The following is a 14,331-nucleotide window of genomic DNA, read 5'->3' on the forward strand; positions in this document are numbered from 1 at the left end:
CCGAGCAGAGCTGAGTTTTGGAGTGTTCAAACTTGTTTGATAAGGTAACCGAGCTGAGTCGAACTTAAAATGAACCAAGTTTTTGAAATGATTGTTTAAGCTTAGTTTGATTTATTTTTAATGAGTTTGAACTTGTTTGAAGCTTGACTAGAGCTTGGTTCATTTAGATGTCATCGAGCTCTCAATTCATGCTTGGTTCGAGCTTGATTCGTTTAGATATTATCGAGCTCTCAATTTAAGATTGTTTGAAACTTTTAGTTGTTTGATTAGTTATTGAGCTTGAAAATTTAAATTTAAATTTATTTTATTTTATTTTATTATTTATTTAGTTTATTGAAAAGAGTTTTATTAATGAATATGTTCCTTGAACATTATTCATGAACGTTGTTTTGTGTTCAAATTTATTTGTTTAGTTTAACAAGTTGTTCAAGATTATTTATTTAATTAATCTTGTCTATATTGAATGAACATAAATAAACTTATCAAACCGAATACTAATTATGAATACCTAGTCCATTTGTAGCCCTAAGTAAATTATCTACTTTATTAAGTTAATGTAGATGTTCTTATCTCCTAATTTGGAAACAGACTTATAGGGACATAACATAATCACGTTTTTACTATCCTGGGTAATGTTTTAATAATAATTTAGTTTTGAGAATTTGATGAACTTACAAGGTTGAAATTGAAAATATCGTCGGAACCAAATCCTAGGGATTACAGGAAGAGTGCCCTCTACGCTGTGATAGCAATTCGTTTAAAATAAAAACTGGAACCAGAATGTGCTTGGGAGCGGGGACGAAATCGAAGCATCTTCTTCCCTTGTTTCAATTGTTGTTTATCATTTTTTGTCTCATCTTTATCGTCATCATCGACCCGATCTCCCTCCATCTTTTATAGTTCGTCCCTGTCTGCAGAGATGGTCCGCAATGCAAACCTTGTTCCGTATCCCTTCTCGAGTCCCCCACCCTCGTGTGCTCGTCTCGTCCGCCGGTATTTGGGTATGCTTTTCTGGCAAAGCCGTGGGTTTGCGGCCACTAAACACCGCTCAGGCGAAAAGGTAGACGATACCAAGGCGTCTTCTGTCGTTGAGGTGCGATCCTTTCCTCCATTGATGCGTTCGTACATTCTATATATTTTTTATTGCAATTTCGATGGATGTGTAAACTTTGTCGTGAATGATCATAGGTTGGATTTTGAATAATATACCAAGGTTTTGTTTTTTCAAAATACGCTCCAAGGTTTTGTTGTAAAACACTTTTTTTTTTCCCTTTGTAACATAACGGAGAGGCTTAAGAAATCCCCACGCTCTTTTGTTAGCTGACAAACTGAGATTATTTTGGTGACTGTAGACGTATCTCCTTTGGTCATTGTAACTTAGCAAAGGTAAATAGATGATAATACTTACTAGCTCATTTAATTGAAAAAACCAATGCTCTGACCATAGTGAAATTCCACTTAACTATGAGAGCATGAGACTATGCTCAAGATGATCCATGGCATACTGAACTATTTTTTTCTCTTCAAATTTTAGCATAATTTAAACTTTCGTCAAGTTTAAATTTGATAAGGAGCGATTATTTAAGGAATCATGTTACTGACTTGGTGATATATGTGCTTGGAACAGAGCTCATTCGAGTTTTAAATTACAGAGAGGCTCACGTTTGCCCAGATGCTTGCAATGGAAAATGTCTCAAGAATCAACAAATCTCATCATCAGTCTTCATTTGGACTCGTGAGAAGTGGTTATGAACCATCCGACACTGAATCAGAATGGCAGGAAAGCCCCTGGCATGATGGGCTCTTGACTTCAGGCAGGCAAATAGCTCCTCAACATCATCAGCACACTAGAACCGTTAGTCCCTTACATTATAATCAGAAATATTTTGATGAAGACAACAATAATAGGACGACATATGTTCCTAGAACCAGTTCAACCCCTAGAAGACAAAATAGGTTTCCTTATAATCCACTCAAAGGCGGCGAAGAACTTAATTTTCCATCAGTAGGTTCCAGCTTAAGGAAGAATACCAGTCCCCTGAAGGCCTCAGATCATCAAAGACACATTTCTCCATACAGGTCCAGGTATGAGGAACCTATTCATCAAAATCATGGGCTTCACCACTCAGTCGGAAAGAGGAGCCATAGAACACCAACCAGGTCTCACAAGTTGAGTGATATTAATCCCCATACACAATTTCATGAACTTTCAGTGGCAAGTGGCAGATCAAGTTACAATGCAAATAGGTCAGTATCTGCACCAAAATCAAGGGGAATGGAAGAATTTCAGGTTATCACTGGTCCAGCAGCACCTACAAGACAAAGATGCTCACCATTGGTCAATACCAAGATTCATGGTCAGATAGGCCATGCATGCCCAAGAGATCCTCCAATTACTACAGGAAGTGATGTGATTGCTGATAAAAATCTCTCTCGAGTTCCCTCATACAATGCGTATGATCTAAAGAGCATCGACTCAATTTCACCTGGTGATATCTTCTTTTCACTAGATCAAGTAGCTTTGGCTCAGAAAAATTCTGATACTGGTGTGGGCAAAAAAGACCAAACTTTTAGTCAGAAAACGCAGATGGTTTCAGAAAGTAATATACCTAGCCATCAGTACTCTAGAGGGACAAATTATTGTGGTCAAACTTCTCAGAGCATTTCAGTTCGTGGTGTTGTGTCACAAACAAGCAATAACTCCAGTTCTATTAGTCAGCGTAGTAATGGTGGAACGAGCACTAATTTTTTCTCTTCTAATACTCGGCTGAGCAAGAGCAGGGTCAGTAATGAAAGTACCAAGTTTAGTGATGATGGTGGAAAAGTTTCTGGAGGTTTTATTAAGTTTGCAATTAACCGACAGAAAAACCAAACAGATTTATGGTTTTCCTGTGTTAAGGGAGCTTCATGTGGGAAGTCAAAGTCACCAAAACATAGGACAATTGATGAAGCTTCTTACATTGAGAAGGCGATTGTGGTAGAAGAATTGAGGCAATTTTGGGCTGATAAGCATCGTCCAAGATCACTGGATGAGTTCATCTGTCATAGACAGAAAGTGCAGCAGCTTAAACAACTTGTACGTTATATCTGATTTGCATCTTTTTCTTTTCTTGATCTTGAAGTGCTCTTCATTAGTGGTTGATGAAAAAGCTCTGAAATCCTTCATACAGTTGTTTGGGCAATTATATAAAGCAAATTATTTGGAATTGAGTAGCATAAAAAAAGTTGTTGAAGGGGAGCCTTGGCGCAACGGTGTTGTTGCTTTGTGACCAAAAAGTCATGGGTTCGAATTCTGGAAACAGCCTTTTGCAAAAAGCAGGTAAGGCTGTGTACAATGGATCCTTCCCCGGGACCCTACATAGCGGGAACTTCCTGCACCGGATTGTCCTTTTCGAGTAGCATAAAAAAAAAAATACACGCAACTATTTCTTGCTTAACAGACTGACTGAGTTTGAACTGCATAAGAGCTAACAAACACACAAATCATGTTCTGGCTGATCCATGTGCTATCCTTCATTCTCATCATCATAAATTCCTTTTTTTCCATTTCAAAGTTTAAACATAGTACTTTTCAATCACTTGAATCAGTCTTATGAAGTTTCCTTTTTAGGTTTCTAGTAAATAAATGTCTGTTTGATCATTTTAACTAGTAGAGAATCTATGAACCATTCTTATACAGGACTACTGTATTGTTTTCTAAAGATGGAAAATATTAATAGAAAGCTGTCCTTTTTTAAACACATGTAAGAGTATCATATGAAATATTTTAAATGTTCCACTTTTTATCTTACCAGTTCCAGTTCATAATATGTTTTCACTTTCCATGTTAATGTAATTAAGTTCTTGCCCTTTTGTAAGGTCTCTCCAAGCAACTTTCCTCATATTCTTCTCAAAGGACCAACTGGCTCTGGAAAGAAATCTGTGTGTTTGGCTTTGCTACACGAACTGTTTGGTGATTCATCTTCAAGAGTATGTAGCAAGTGTATATAACCAGAAAATTCTCATTTGGGACTTGTACTGAGCTTGCTGACTAATCTTTATCAATTTTGTAGGTCACTTTTGAGTTAAAACATTACAAAGTCCAGGTAACTTTTCTGATAGTACCATAACTTTTCAGTAATTTATTGGTTCAAAATGCCATTCCAAGTAAAAAAAAAAAAAAGAGATGAACAAGTCCTCAGTCCTAGAATACACTTACTGAAGAAATGAAGTCCTTGACCTGACAACTACTAAACATATGGCCCTCTTCTGCATATTTGTTGTTTCAGTTCATGAAAATTGAGATCCCTCTGAAGTTCATAATCATCCAATAATCTTCAATCACCACAATCTACAGGCTTCATATCACCTTCTACATTGCTAAACCACCTGCTACATATTGCAAGAAGAACACTGTCTTAATGAAAAGATCCACCCTGATGCACCTATGATACTATTGTGAACTTTTCTGCTTGTCCCAATATTCTGCATGATATATACTTACCAGAGGATCATTTGGTTGTCTGTTTCAGTGACATACCATTGCTGAAGCCATGAAAGTCAGCTTCCTTGTTCTTGTATGAACACATTTGTTTACCTTTGTTTTTTTCCAAATTAATTTCGTAACTAGGAGTATTTGCACAGGAAGGAATAAACTTTTCTAATCATAATGCAAAAAGGGTTTTGCTATTCCCTCAAATAAGTAATCTACTAATCCTCTTTGCAGGAGTCAAATCCATTGCAAATTACAGTCCCATTAGCATCAAGTGCTCATCATTTGGAACTTAATTTGAGGTTGCTAGGGAAGAATGCTAACCATGCTTTAATGGCTGTTGTGAAGGAGATAGCTGAAAATCACGTGCTTATACCCGAAATTAGCGATGCAAGTTTTAAGATGGACATTAAAGGTCCATAACTTCCTCATGCTTTCTTTTGATACATACCATACTCATATGGTATTAATGCATGTCTTTTCTTTTTTACAGTGATTGTTCTTTATGAGGTCGACAAAGTAACAGAAAATGTTCAGCACTTAGTAAAATGGATAATGGATTGTTATGCTCATGTATGCAAGATCTTCATATGTTGTCAAGATGGCTTTGCTATTACTGATTCCATTAAGAGCAGATGCAAAATTATTAGCATTGATGCCCCAGTTACGCATGAGGTAAGCTTGTTCTTCCTACTTTGATGATAGATATCAAAACTTCCAATTAATTTCCATCTGAGCTCTTTTTCAATATTTATTTTGAAATGTAACAAGGGTTCTTAGTTTGATCATCAAATTTCCTGTTTTTGCCTTTAGTAACTATTCACCATGTTTTTTTTGTCATTGCTACTGAATTTGAGATGTTCTCTTGTAAAAAGCAGGGTAAGGTTGCGTATAATAGATCCTTCTCTGGGATCCTGCATGGCAGGAGCTTCGTGCATCGGGCTGCCCTTTTTGTTTTTTTGTTTTTTTGAGATGTTCTCTTGTTAACTAAGATTTATAGATACCATGGTCTATCTGAGAGACTGCAATAATAGTTTTTATACTCCTCCACTCCTCTCTAAGATGATTGAAATAATAGACTGATGTTGAGCATTTTCTTGATGCACCACATTTGAGGATTGCATATTAATGAATGGTTAAAACTATATTTCAACTTTTTTTCCCAGATAGTGGAGGTTTTAACTCAGATTGCAGTGAGGGAGAGCTTTGAGTTGTCAACAACATTTGCTGCCAGAATTGCAACTAAATGCAAACACAACATAAGGAAGTCAATAATGGCCCTTGAAGCATGTAAAGAACACAAGTATGGATATACTCTGTCAATGGCTTAGACAATTGTTCAAACACAACATTATAATGATATGTTGATTTTGCATCATAATTACAGTTATCCCTTCATGGATAGGCAACTAATACATACTAGCTGGGAGGAGATTTTAGTTGAAATTGCAGCAGAGATTTTAGATGATCCATCACCAAGAAGGTTGAACAATAATGCTGGCTTAATAGTTTTTTTTTTAATCATAACTATGAAAGTTAGAGATTTTAGAGAAATAATGTTATGCAGTGTTAATTTATTTGTTTATTGCTATTATTTCTTGCTTTTACTCTGTGCAAATTCATTTGAGCCAATTTTTCCATAAGAGTTAGGCACATATATATAGTTACTTTCATACCTTGATAATTGCCAAATCTTCTTCATATTTTAAACTTGTTAAATGATTATTAATGTTATATTGTTATCAATATATTTGATTTTTTTTAACGCTTTCCTATACAGAACTTCATCTTTCAACAATAGTTAATCATCATTGTGTATCAATTTTTGTCTTAACATTTTGGGGTGTGCTGCATGCATCACAACTTGGGTATCACAATACAACATTATTGGTTCATTAGGAGCATTATCTCAATTCAGTCATTAACTCCTTAACCTAGATAAATCACATATAGCTAGTGTCATAGCTATAAACTCTATCTTTTTACTTGATCTGGCTACAATATTTTGTTTCTTACTTTTCTAAGAAATCAAATTACCTCCCATAAAGACATACTAACCTGATGTAAATCTCCTGTCCGTGGGGAAGTTATTCAGTTAGCATCAACATAGCTTGCAATCTAACGGTGATCTAGATAGGTCTTTTCCTAGTACCTTTTTCAGATAGCATAGAATTCTCCGTGCTCTCTAGATGATCATAACATTTAGATTCAAGGAACTAACTGATCATACTCACTAGGAATGATATATCTAGTCTTTTAACTATAGTTAGTTGAGTTCTCTAACAAGGCTTCTATATTTTCTTGGATAACACAAATCGCTTCTTCAATCTTGGCAATCGACTGGATTAACCCCCAGTATAATAGCTTCTTTAAGCATATCAACTATGTATTTTTGTTGCAAATTACAATGCCATCTATCTACCAAGGAAATATCTTAAATAATTTATATCCTTGGTTTGAGAATGCTAATGAAGTAGGTTTTTTACCTTATGATTCATATAGAATCATCACTGACATCCACATAGAAAGTAAGGAGAATATCTTCTTAAATGGAGAGGTAACATGAAGTGCTAAATGAACTGAAACACTTTTGATCAACTTGAACTGACAAGAGCAGTTCTAAACCGTACTTTAGAAGATTACTTTAAACCTTTCAAAGTATTTGCACACTAAACCACTCTCCCCTTGAGCAACAAGCCACTCTGCGTGTGTACTCGTGTGAGACCACGATGGAGGAAAGCGTTTTTGATATGTGACTATGAAACTTAAATAAAAGTCTCAAGGTAAGGAATAATCAAGAAATCTTAGTCACATGTGAAAATGCATCTAAGTAATCTACTCTACATACTTAAATGTATCTCTCTTTGCCATTGAAGGTAGGCTTTTTTACTTCATGATTCCTATAGAATCATCACTAGCATTGACATAGAAAGTAAGGAGGTATCTTCTTAAATGGAGAGGTAACATGAAGTGCTGAACAAGCTAAAACACTTTTGTCACCTTGAACTGAACAAGAGCATTCCTAAGCCATACTTTAGGAGTTTCATTAATTATAAATTAAAGGCTAAATGACTAAAATGGAGGGAAGCTTTTGGAGTCATTTGTGATTTTCTTTGTGCCCCATAGGTTGTGTTACTTTGAGACAAGGTGAGAGAAAGAAATAAGAGTAGGAAAAAGTAAGGAGGGAAAATTTTTTCCTTCATTTCTTTGGGAAAAAAAGATAATTGAGGAAGAGAATGGTTCTTATTCTTTCCCTTATAACTCTTCTGTTCAAATCGGGTAGAAAGGTTGAAAGTCAGTTGTTGTTGTCTCTTTAAAATTAAAAACTAATTTGTTAAATTGATGCTAAAATTAATTTTACAAAATCTCTCTGTTTCTTTCCTCCAAGAAAACAATGCGAGAGCATTACTCGATTCTTTTTCTTCTATGTATATTCTTACCATAAAGGCTCTTCTTTCTCCCCACTTCATATTTAGCAGAGGAACTTAACTAGTCTAAAATACTACAACAAGAGATTAAATATTATACAAAAAACTACTTGTTACCCATCTTAGTAAACTCGGCCTACAGATGAAGATTCTTTATTTTAAAAAAATTGAATTAATATCTTGAACTGTATCTATAATGGAACTTTTACTTAAATATTACTTTATTTTTGCTTTCTAGCTTTCTAGCTATAAATTCAAAGTGATATTACTTGAAACAATTGCATGCCCAATACTTCTTCCATTAGTAGCCATATTGAGAGTTCAAGTTTTCAAACCCAGTATTATCCATTACATCTTGTATTAGTAATGGTATTAAGAGTTTCAAGTTTTAAACCCCATGATTTTTTGGTATGTGAAGAGGTGGAAAAAAAAGATGGCCTTGCAAACCAAAATATATGGACCAATGTTGCCAAGTCTTTTTATAGCACAAATTGATGATCTAGAAAAACTTATATTAAGGTTATTAACTATAGCAATGCCACTACCTTTAGTGCTCAATGTTATATTTGTTAATGATCAATAGATTATTTGTATAGGTTAGTTTTGGCTCGAGGGAAGTTTCAGAAGTTGCTTGTGGAATTTGTTCACCCGAAGTTGATTCTCCAAGTAAGTGTATTTACCCTTGTTAGAAGTTGGTTACAAAGTTTATGTCCATCTGTAGTGATAATTTTGACCTGGAAATGCAAAATTAAAGATCATTTTCAACATGCATGCAGAAACTTGTGGAAGAATTGCTCAAGGGAGTAGAACGCAGTAGGAAAAGGGAGATCTTTTATTGGCATGCGTACTACGTGAGTTCCTCATTAATTATATTATGCAAGATTTTAGTGGAAGAGAAAGCAAGGCCTCAGTAACTTTTTATCATAATTTGTAGAACAAGAGGTTGCCTGCTGGAACAAGTGCACTGATGAAATTAGACGGTAAGTTTGTCGTTTGAAGCAATATCTAATTACTGCATAACTTTGTTGATAAATAAGCTTTGAAGTTGATCCAATCTATCTTTAAGCTTTATTTTCACTCAACCAATACTTGTTTCATGTCGTTGCAGAATTCGTAGCCAAGTTTATGAGCATTCACAGGAAGAGTTTAGCAACATAGTTCGAAGTATAAATCTCGAATAAACAATTTGTGTACAAGACTTAATTCTGAACACCCGTTTTACCAAAGCAATATCCAGAATCCATATTTTTATCATGATATTGTGACCGAATTATCCTTCTAAGTAGAATCCTGTAAATTTATTATGATTTTGCTTTTCATCTCGCATGTCTTTCTAGCTATAACTTGTTACAATGGATTAGTAATCCCTCTAAACTTTTCATTATGATTTCGCTGAATTCTGACACTTTCTTAATCACATCAGCAATTATAGTAACAAGAAGTTGGGCTGTTTTAAGGACTGGTTGAAGCCAAGGGTCATACTGCTTTGTGGATTTCCCTAATCTTTTGCATCATAAAAATGCTAACAAACAAATTATTGAATTCCATAGACAAACAAACCTTTTATTATTCTTCTATTTGTCTGACCCTATATTCCAATTCTCCTATTAGGATTGTGTGTTTCTTCTATTGTTTTATTGCTACTGTGTTTCTGACATTCTAACCAATCATACACATGCACTGGCTACTAACATTATTTTAGAATTTGAGGGACTAAAGAGTTGACAATAATTCGACGCTGTATATCACTACATTGGTCTCCTGGTAAATATTAAAAATTATTATAATCATAAGCAATTTGAGTTTATTTTAATCTTCACCTTTACTCAATGGCACTAGATGTGGCAATGACCTAAGTTGCAAAAAATGTCTTATTCAACCTTTCCAAATGTACAAAAACATCCTTAAGCACCCTCTCCTATCATAATAGAACTTTTATTTAACCTTAAATTGTGTTACATCTTTCACCATCGAAGAGTTCTTCACTACTCGTGAGACAGTTTTTGATATTTTATCATCATCCATTTCGTATCAATTTTTTCTCTTCAATGCACCTGCTCATTCAAAAAGGATGTCGAGAATATTAAGCAACATTATAAAGGAATCTAAACTCTAACCAAAGCAAGATATTTAGTTAGATTCTATGTGGTTTATCACTTGGGGGGCTAGGAATAAGTATCTTTTTGAGAATGAACATATAGATAATAGATGGAATGTTCAAAAAGATACAAATTTATATTTTTATAGCCCTGACCATCTACTCACATTTGGCAGTAATTGGGCTTGAAAAAATGTTCTTAGGATAGGACATGACTAATTAGAGTTAAGTTAAGAATCGGGTCAATTCCTAGCTCTAGTGTATTATGGAATTAATTTCTTTAGTAGTGTAGAGCGACAAGTTATTGACACTTTTAAATTCATCCTGATAATTGATAAAAAAAATTTTATAGGATCGATTATATGATCTATTAACTTGAATAACTTAATTTAAAAGAATACTAATAAAGTTAAGAATGCATTTTTATTGATGTACTGTTGACATTATTTTTTTCTTAAAAAAAACTTATATATGCAACAACACTCTCCATCAACAAATAATATCATAGTAAAGCACTCAATGATCAGAATTTAAATTTCAATAAACATAAATATTCTGAAGAATCAAACGGTCAAATCACACTTAGACATCCAAAAATACAAGTCAAAAGTCAACCTAAATTTCAAACGGAGAAGATGCCAATTTTCCATTCCAGTCCCCGTCACACTGTCTGAGCCATGTGATTGAACCAATTGACTTATGTCCATCCGCGAGTTATAGATATCGAATATCAAATCAATAGGGATAAAATTTATTTAAGTAAAATAATTAATATTTTACCATATAGATTCTTTTTACTTGCTACTTAAGAAAATAATAGAAGTATTAATCATTGCTAATGATGATTTCGTAATCTCTCGGATAATAGTGTTACTATATAAAGAGAGATCATAATCTTTAGCAGACGTGACACAGAACGTAGAAGCGAAAACTCTCCATCTACATTCATACCTCAAACTTTCTCTTTGCTGTGCATTTTTCGTTCATTGGGTTGTCGATGAAAATAATGGGGTACTTTTTCGATTCGCCACAAACAACTAGTACTTAGTTGTGTTTGTGGTTTTGCCATTATATACTGGGAAACGGATGCCCATCATTACCTCGAAGCACAGTTGGAGGAGGACAAATCTACTTTAAGAGAACTGGTAGAAAGTAGGCCTCGACTGCTCTGCCCCTCTACTGCTTTGCACTCTGTAGTTTTGCACTGTCGCTCGACTGCTTTGCCGCTTTGTCGCTCGGTTGGTTTGTTGCTCAGCCGCTTTGCCCCTCAGCTGCTCTACACTCAACCGCTCTATCGTTATGCACTCTGCCACTCAACCCTCGAACTCGGCCGCTCTACACTTGGACTCAATAGTCAGCCATACAAGACAATCGAGTCATCCCAAGTAGCATCCTACTTGGTAGTTTGAGATTATTCATTCATGTCACTCTCATAGATAAGTTGAAGTTGTACTTTCAATTCAGCTAATTCCTCAAATATTTCTGGTAGATTGTCTAATAGATACAGTAGATCACCATCCACCTCTCCTGCTACGGCAGGAGTGAGGGCAAGAATGTCCTCTGTTGATTTCAGAACCACAAGGTCAGAGAGAGGCAGAGACTCCGCAAGAGGCTCATCACCTCCTTCTTCACTCTGTCGCCATCACTGTTGCCACCGCTTCCAGATTTACTCCTAACTATCGCATCTTCTTGGATGGCCATGATCAACATCATCATGTTGAAAATTAAACGTTGTTTTTTTTTTTTTTTTTTTTGATAGAGATGGAGTTAGTGCGTGATGAGGTGGCAAGTAGTAGATAGATGAGGTATTAGTGGTAATAGCATATACGTAAATGGAGTTAGTGGGTAGATGAACATGGAGAAGTTAGTGGTGTTATTTTAGTTATGTAATTGACTTATAAATATGCTAGTCTTTGTGAAAGAAATTAAGGTTTTTGAAACTCTCATTTCTTTATTTTCATCTTCAGCATAAAGTGTAATTTTTCTTCCATAATATTCTTTTCCTTCTTCTCCCAACAAAGTAGTATCAGAATCATGACTAATATAGATATGACTCCCTTCCAAGTTTTGGTGCTCAAGGTGAATAATTACAATGATTAGAGTATCAAGAAGAAGACGTTTCTTGGAGCTCATGATGTTTGCCAGGTTATGGAGAAGATTATGTTGAGCCACGTGATGACTTGACTCTATCTTTGATTGAAAAAGACAGTCTGAGAAATTTAAGAAAGAGAGACAAGAAGACTATGTTCCTCATTTATCAAGCTTTAGATGAGGATGATTTTGAGAAAATCTCAAGTGCTACTTTGACCAAGCAAGTATGGGAAAAGATTCAAGTCTCATATCAAGGAGAAGAAAAGGTGAAAAATGTACACCTTCAAACGTTAAGAAGTTAATTTGATGCTCTTTGTATAAAGGAAGGCGAATTAATATCAGATTATTTTTCTAGAGTTTCTACCATTTCCAATCAACTGAACAGAAATGGAAAGAAGCTAGAAGAAGTAACTATTATTGAGAAAAAATTTCGATCATTGAATTCAAGATTTGATAGTATTACAATTATCATTGAAGAAACCAAATATTTACAAGCCATGATGATAGAGCAGCTCTTGGGTTCACTATAAATCCATGAAGAAAAGAAAAAGATAAATGAAAAAATTACTCAAACTCCTTAAGACCTCTTCAACCAACTAATAAAGATGAAAACTTTAATAACAATAGAAGTCAATGTGGAAGAGGTCGTGGATATGGATGAGACTGTTCTAATGAGCAAGGATGAGGTTAAAATAACAACAATGAAAGAAAAGAAAATTCAACAAGATGGCATGGAGGATGGCACATAAACTCGAGGTATAACAAATCTCAAGTTAAGTGCTACAATTGTAACAAGTTTGGGCATTATGATAGAGAATATAGGTTTCCTAATATTACAGTATATGAAAAAGTAAACTATATGGAAGACAGAAAAAAAAAGAAGACAACACCCTACTATTATCATATAAAGATAATGAAAGATGCGAAAATACAATATGGTATCTCGACACTGGTGCAAGTAATCATATGTGTGTAAAAAGAAATAAAGTTTGATGAATCAGTTGGTGGTAATGTATCCTTTAGAGATGAATCAAAGATCAAGATGAAAGGCAAAGGTAGCATTCTCATCTGTTTGAAGAATATAGAACATGAATTTATCTTGAATGTTTTATTTGTGCCAAATATGAGAGAAACATCTTAAGCTTAGGACAATTTTTGGAAAAAGGATATGATATTCATCTAAAAGATAGTATGCTCATCTTGAAAGATGATATTAGTTGCTTAATTGCTAAGGTGCTTATGTCAAGAAATAGAATGTTATTGCTTAATATTGAAAATGATGTTGTCAATTGTCTCAAAGTTTGTTATAAAGACACCATTAGGTTATGACATCTTCGATTTGGGCATCTCAATTTTGGAGGACTAGAATTGCTTTTAAAGGAGATAGTGAGAGGATTACCTTACATCAAACATCTTGATTAATTATGTGAAGCATGTCTACATGGGAATCAATTTAGAAAAGGTTTTCTAAAGGAGTCAAGTTTAAGAGCCCAAAAGCCTCTTGAACTTATACACACCGATATTTATGGTCTGATAAAGCCAAGTTCACTTGGCAAGAGTAATTATTTCATTCTTTTTCATAGATAACTTTTCTCAGAAAACTTAGGTGTATTTCTTGAAGTAAAAAATCAGAGGTCTTCGACATATTCAAAAAATTTAAAGCTACTGTAGAAAAGGAGAGTGATCTTGAGATCAAAGCTATGCGATCTGATTGAGGAGTAGAATTTACCTCAAAAGAATTTCAAGAATTTTGTGGAGACAATAGAATATGGTGACCTGCGATAGTTCCAAGATCCCCTTAACAAAATGGAGTGGCGGAAAGAAAGAATCGAACCATTCTTGACATGGCAAGGAGCATTTTGAAAAGCAAGAGGCTACCAAAAGAACTTTGAACATAAGCGGTTGCATGTGAAATATACTTATCCAATCGATCACCGACAAGGTGTGGGGCAAAACACCACAAGAAGCATGGAGCGGAAGGAAAACTGGGATTTCTCATCTAAGAGTTTTAGGGAGTACATCCCATGTTCATGTGTCTAATAAAGCAAGAAGCAAATTGAATAATAAAAGTAAGAAGTTCATTTTTATTGGCTATAATACTGACTCAAAAGGGTATAAGCTATGTAATCCAGATACTAGGAAGATAATCATCAATCGAGATGTCATACTTGATGAAAAGAGAGAATAGAATTGAAAATTTTAAAATGAAGATTACAACTTCTCTCCATACTTTAAAGAAGAAG

The 14,331-nt window shown here is 34.6% G+C and overlaps 1 protein-coding gene across 3 annotated transcripts; it reads left to right on the forward strand.

Annotated features, from left to right (window-relative positions):
* The first annotated feature begins 742 nt into the window (after window positions 1-742).
* Window positions 743-9,203, forward strand: LOC121975966. Of its 3 annotated transcripts, XM_042527916.1 has the most exons (13): window positions 743-833; window positions 918-1,093; window positions 1,628-3,076; window positions 3,859-3,969; window positions 4,053-4,085; window positions 4,706-4,886; window positions 4,965-5,146; window positions 5,638-5,774; window positions 5,859-5,954; window positions 8,496-8,565; window positions 8,676-8,750; window positions 8,834-8,879; window positions 9,008-9,203. In XM_042527916.1, the coding sequence occupies exons 3-13, from the start codon at window positions 1,673-1,675 to the stop codon at window positions 9,055-9,057; spliced, it is 2,385 nt and encodes a 794-aa protein (XP_042383850.1). In that variant the 5' UTR covers window positions 743-833; window positions 918-1,093; window positions 1,628-1,672; the 3' UTR covers window positions 9,058-9,203. The 3 variants fall into 3 exon arrangements, with proteins under 3 accessions (XP_042383850.1, XP_042383849.1, XP_042383851.1); XM_042527915.1 differs by having other exon boundaries at window positions 749-1,093; XM_042527917.1 differs by having other exon boundaries at window positions 758-1,093; window positions 5,877-5,954.
* The last annotated feature ends 5,128 nt before the right edge of the window (window positions 9,204-14,331 follow it).

Source organism: Zingiber officinale, chromosome 4B, assembly GCF_018446385.1.
Source record: "Zingiber officinale cultivar Zhangliang chromosome 4B, Zo_v1.1, whole genome shotgun sequence".
Classification (NCBI taxonomy): domain Eukaryota; kingdom Viridiplantae; phylum Streptophyta; class Magnoliopsida; order Zingiberales; family Zingiberaceae; genus Zingiber; species Zingiber officinale.

Bases quoted from the DNA above. Each gene is read 5' to 3' on its own strand.
- LOC121975966 (XM_042527916.1), top strand. From the start codon at position 1,673: ATGCTTGCAATGGAAAATGTCTCAAGAATCAACAAATCTCATCATCAG. The intron at 5,147-5,637 runs GTAAGCTTGTTC...TTTTTTTCCCAG, and splicing joins ATGCCCCAGTTACGCATGAG to ATAGTGGAGGTTTTAACTCA. The intron at 5,955-8,495 runs GTTGAACAATAA...TTATTTGTATAG, and splicing joins GATGATCCATCACCAAGAAG to GTTAGTTTTGGCTCGAGGGA.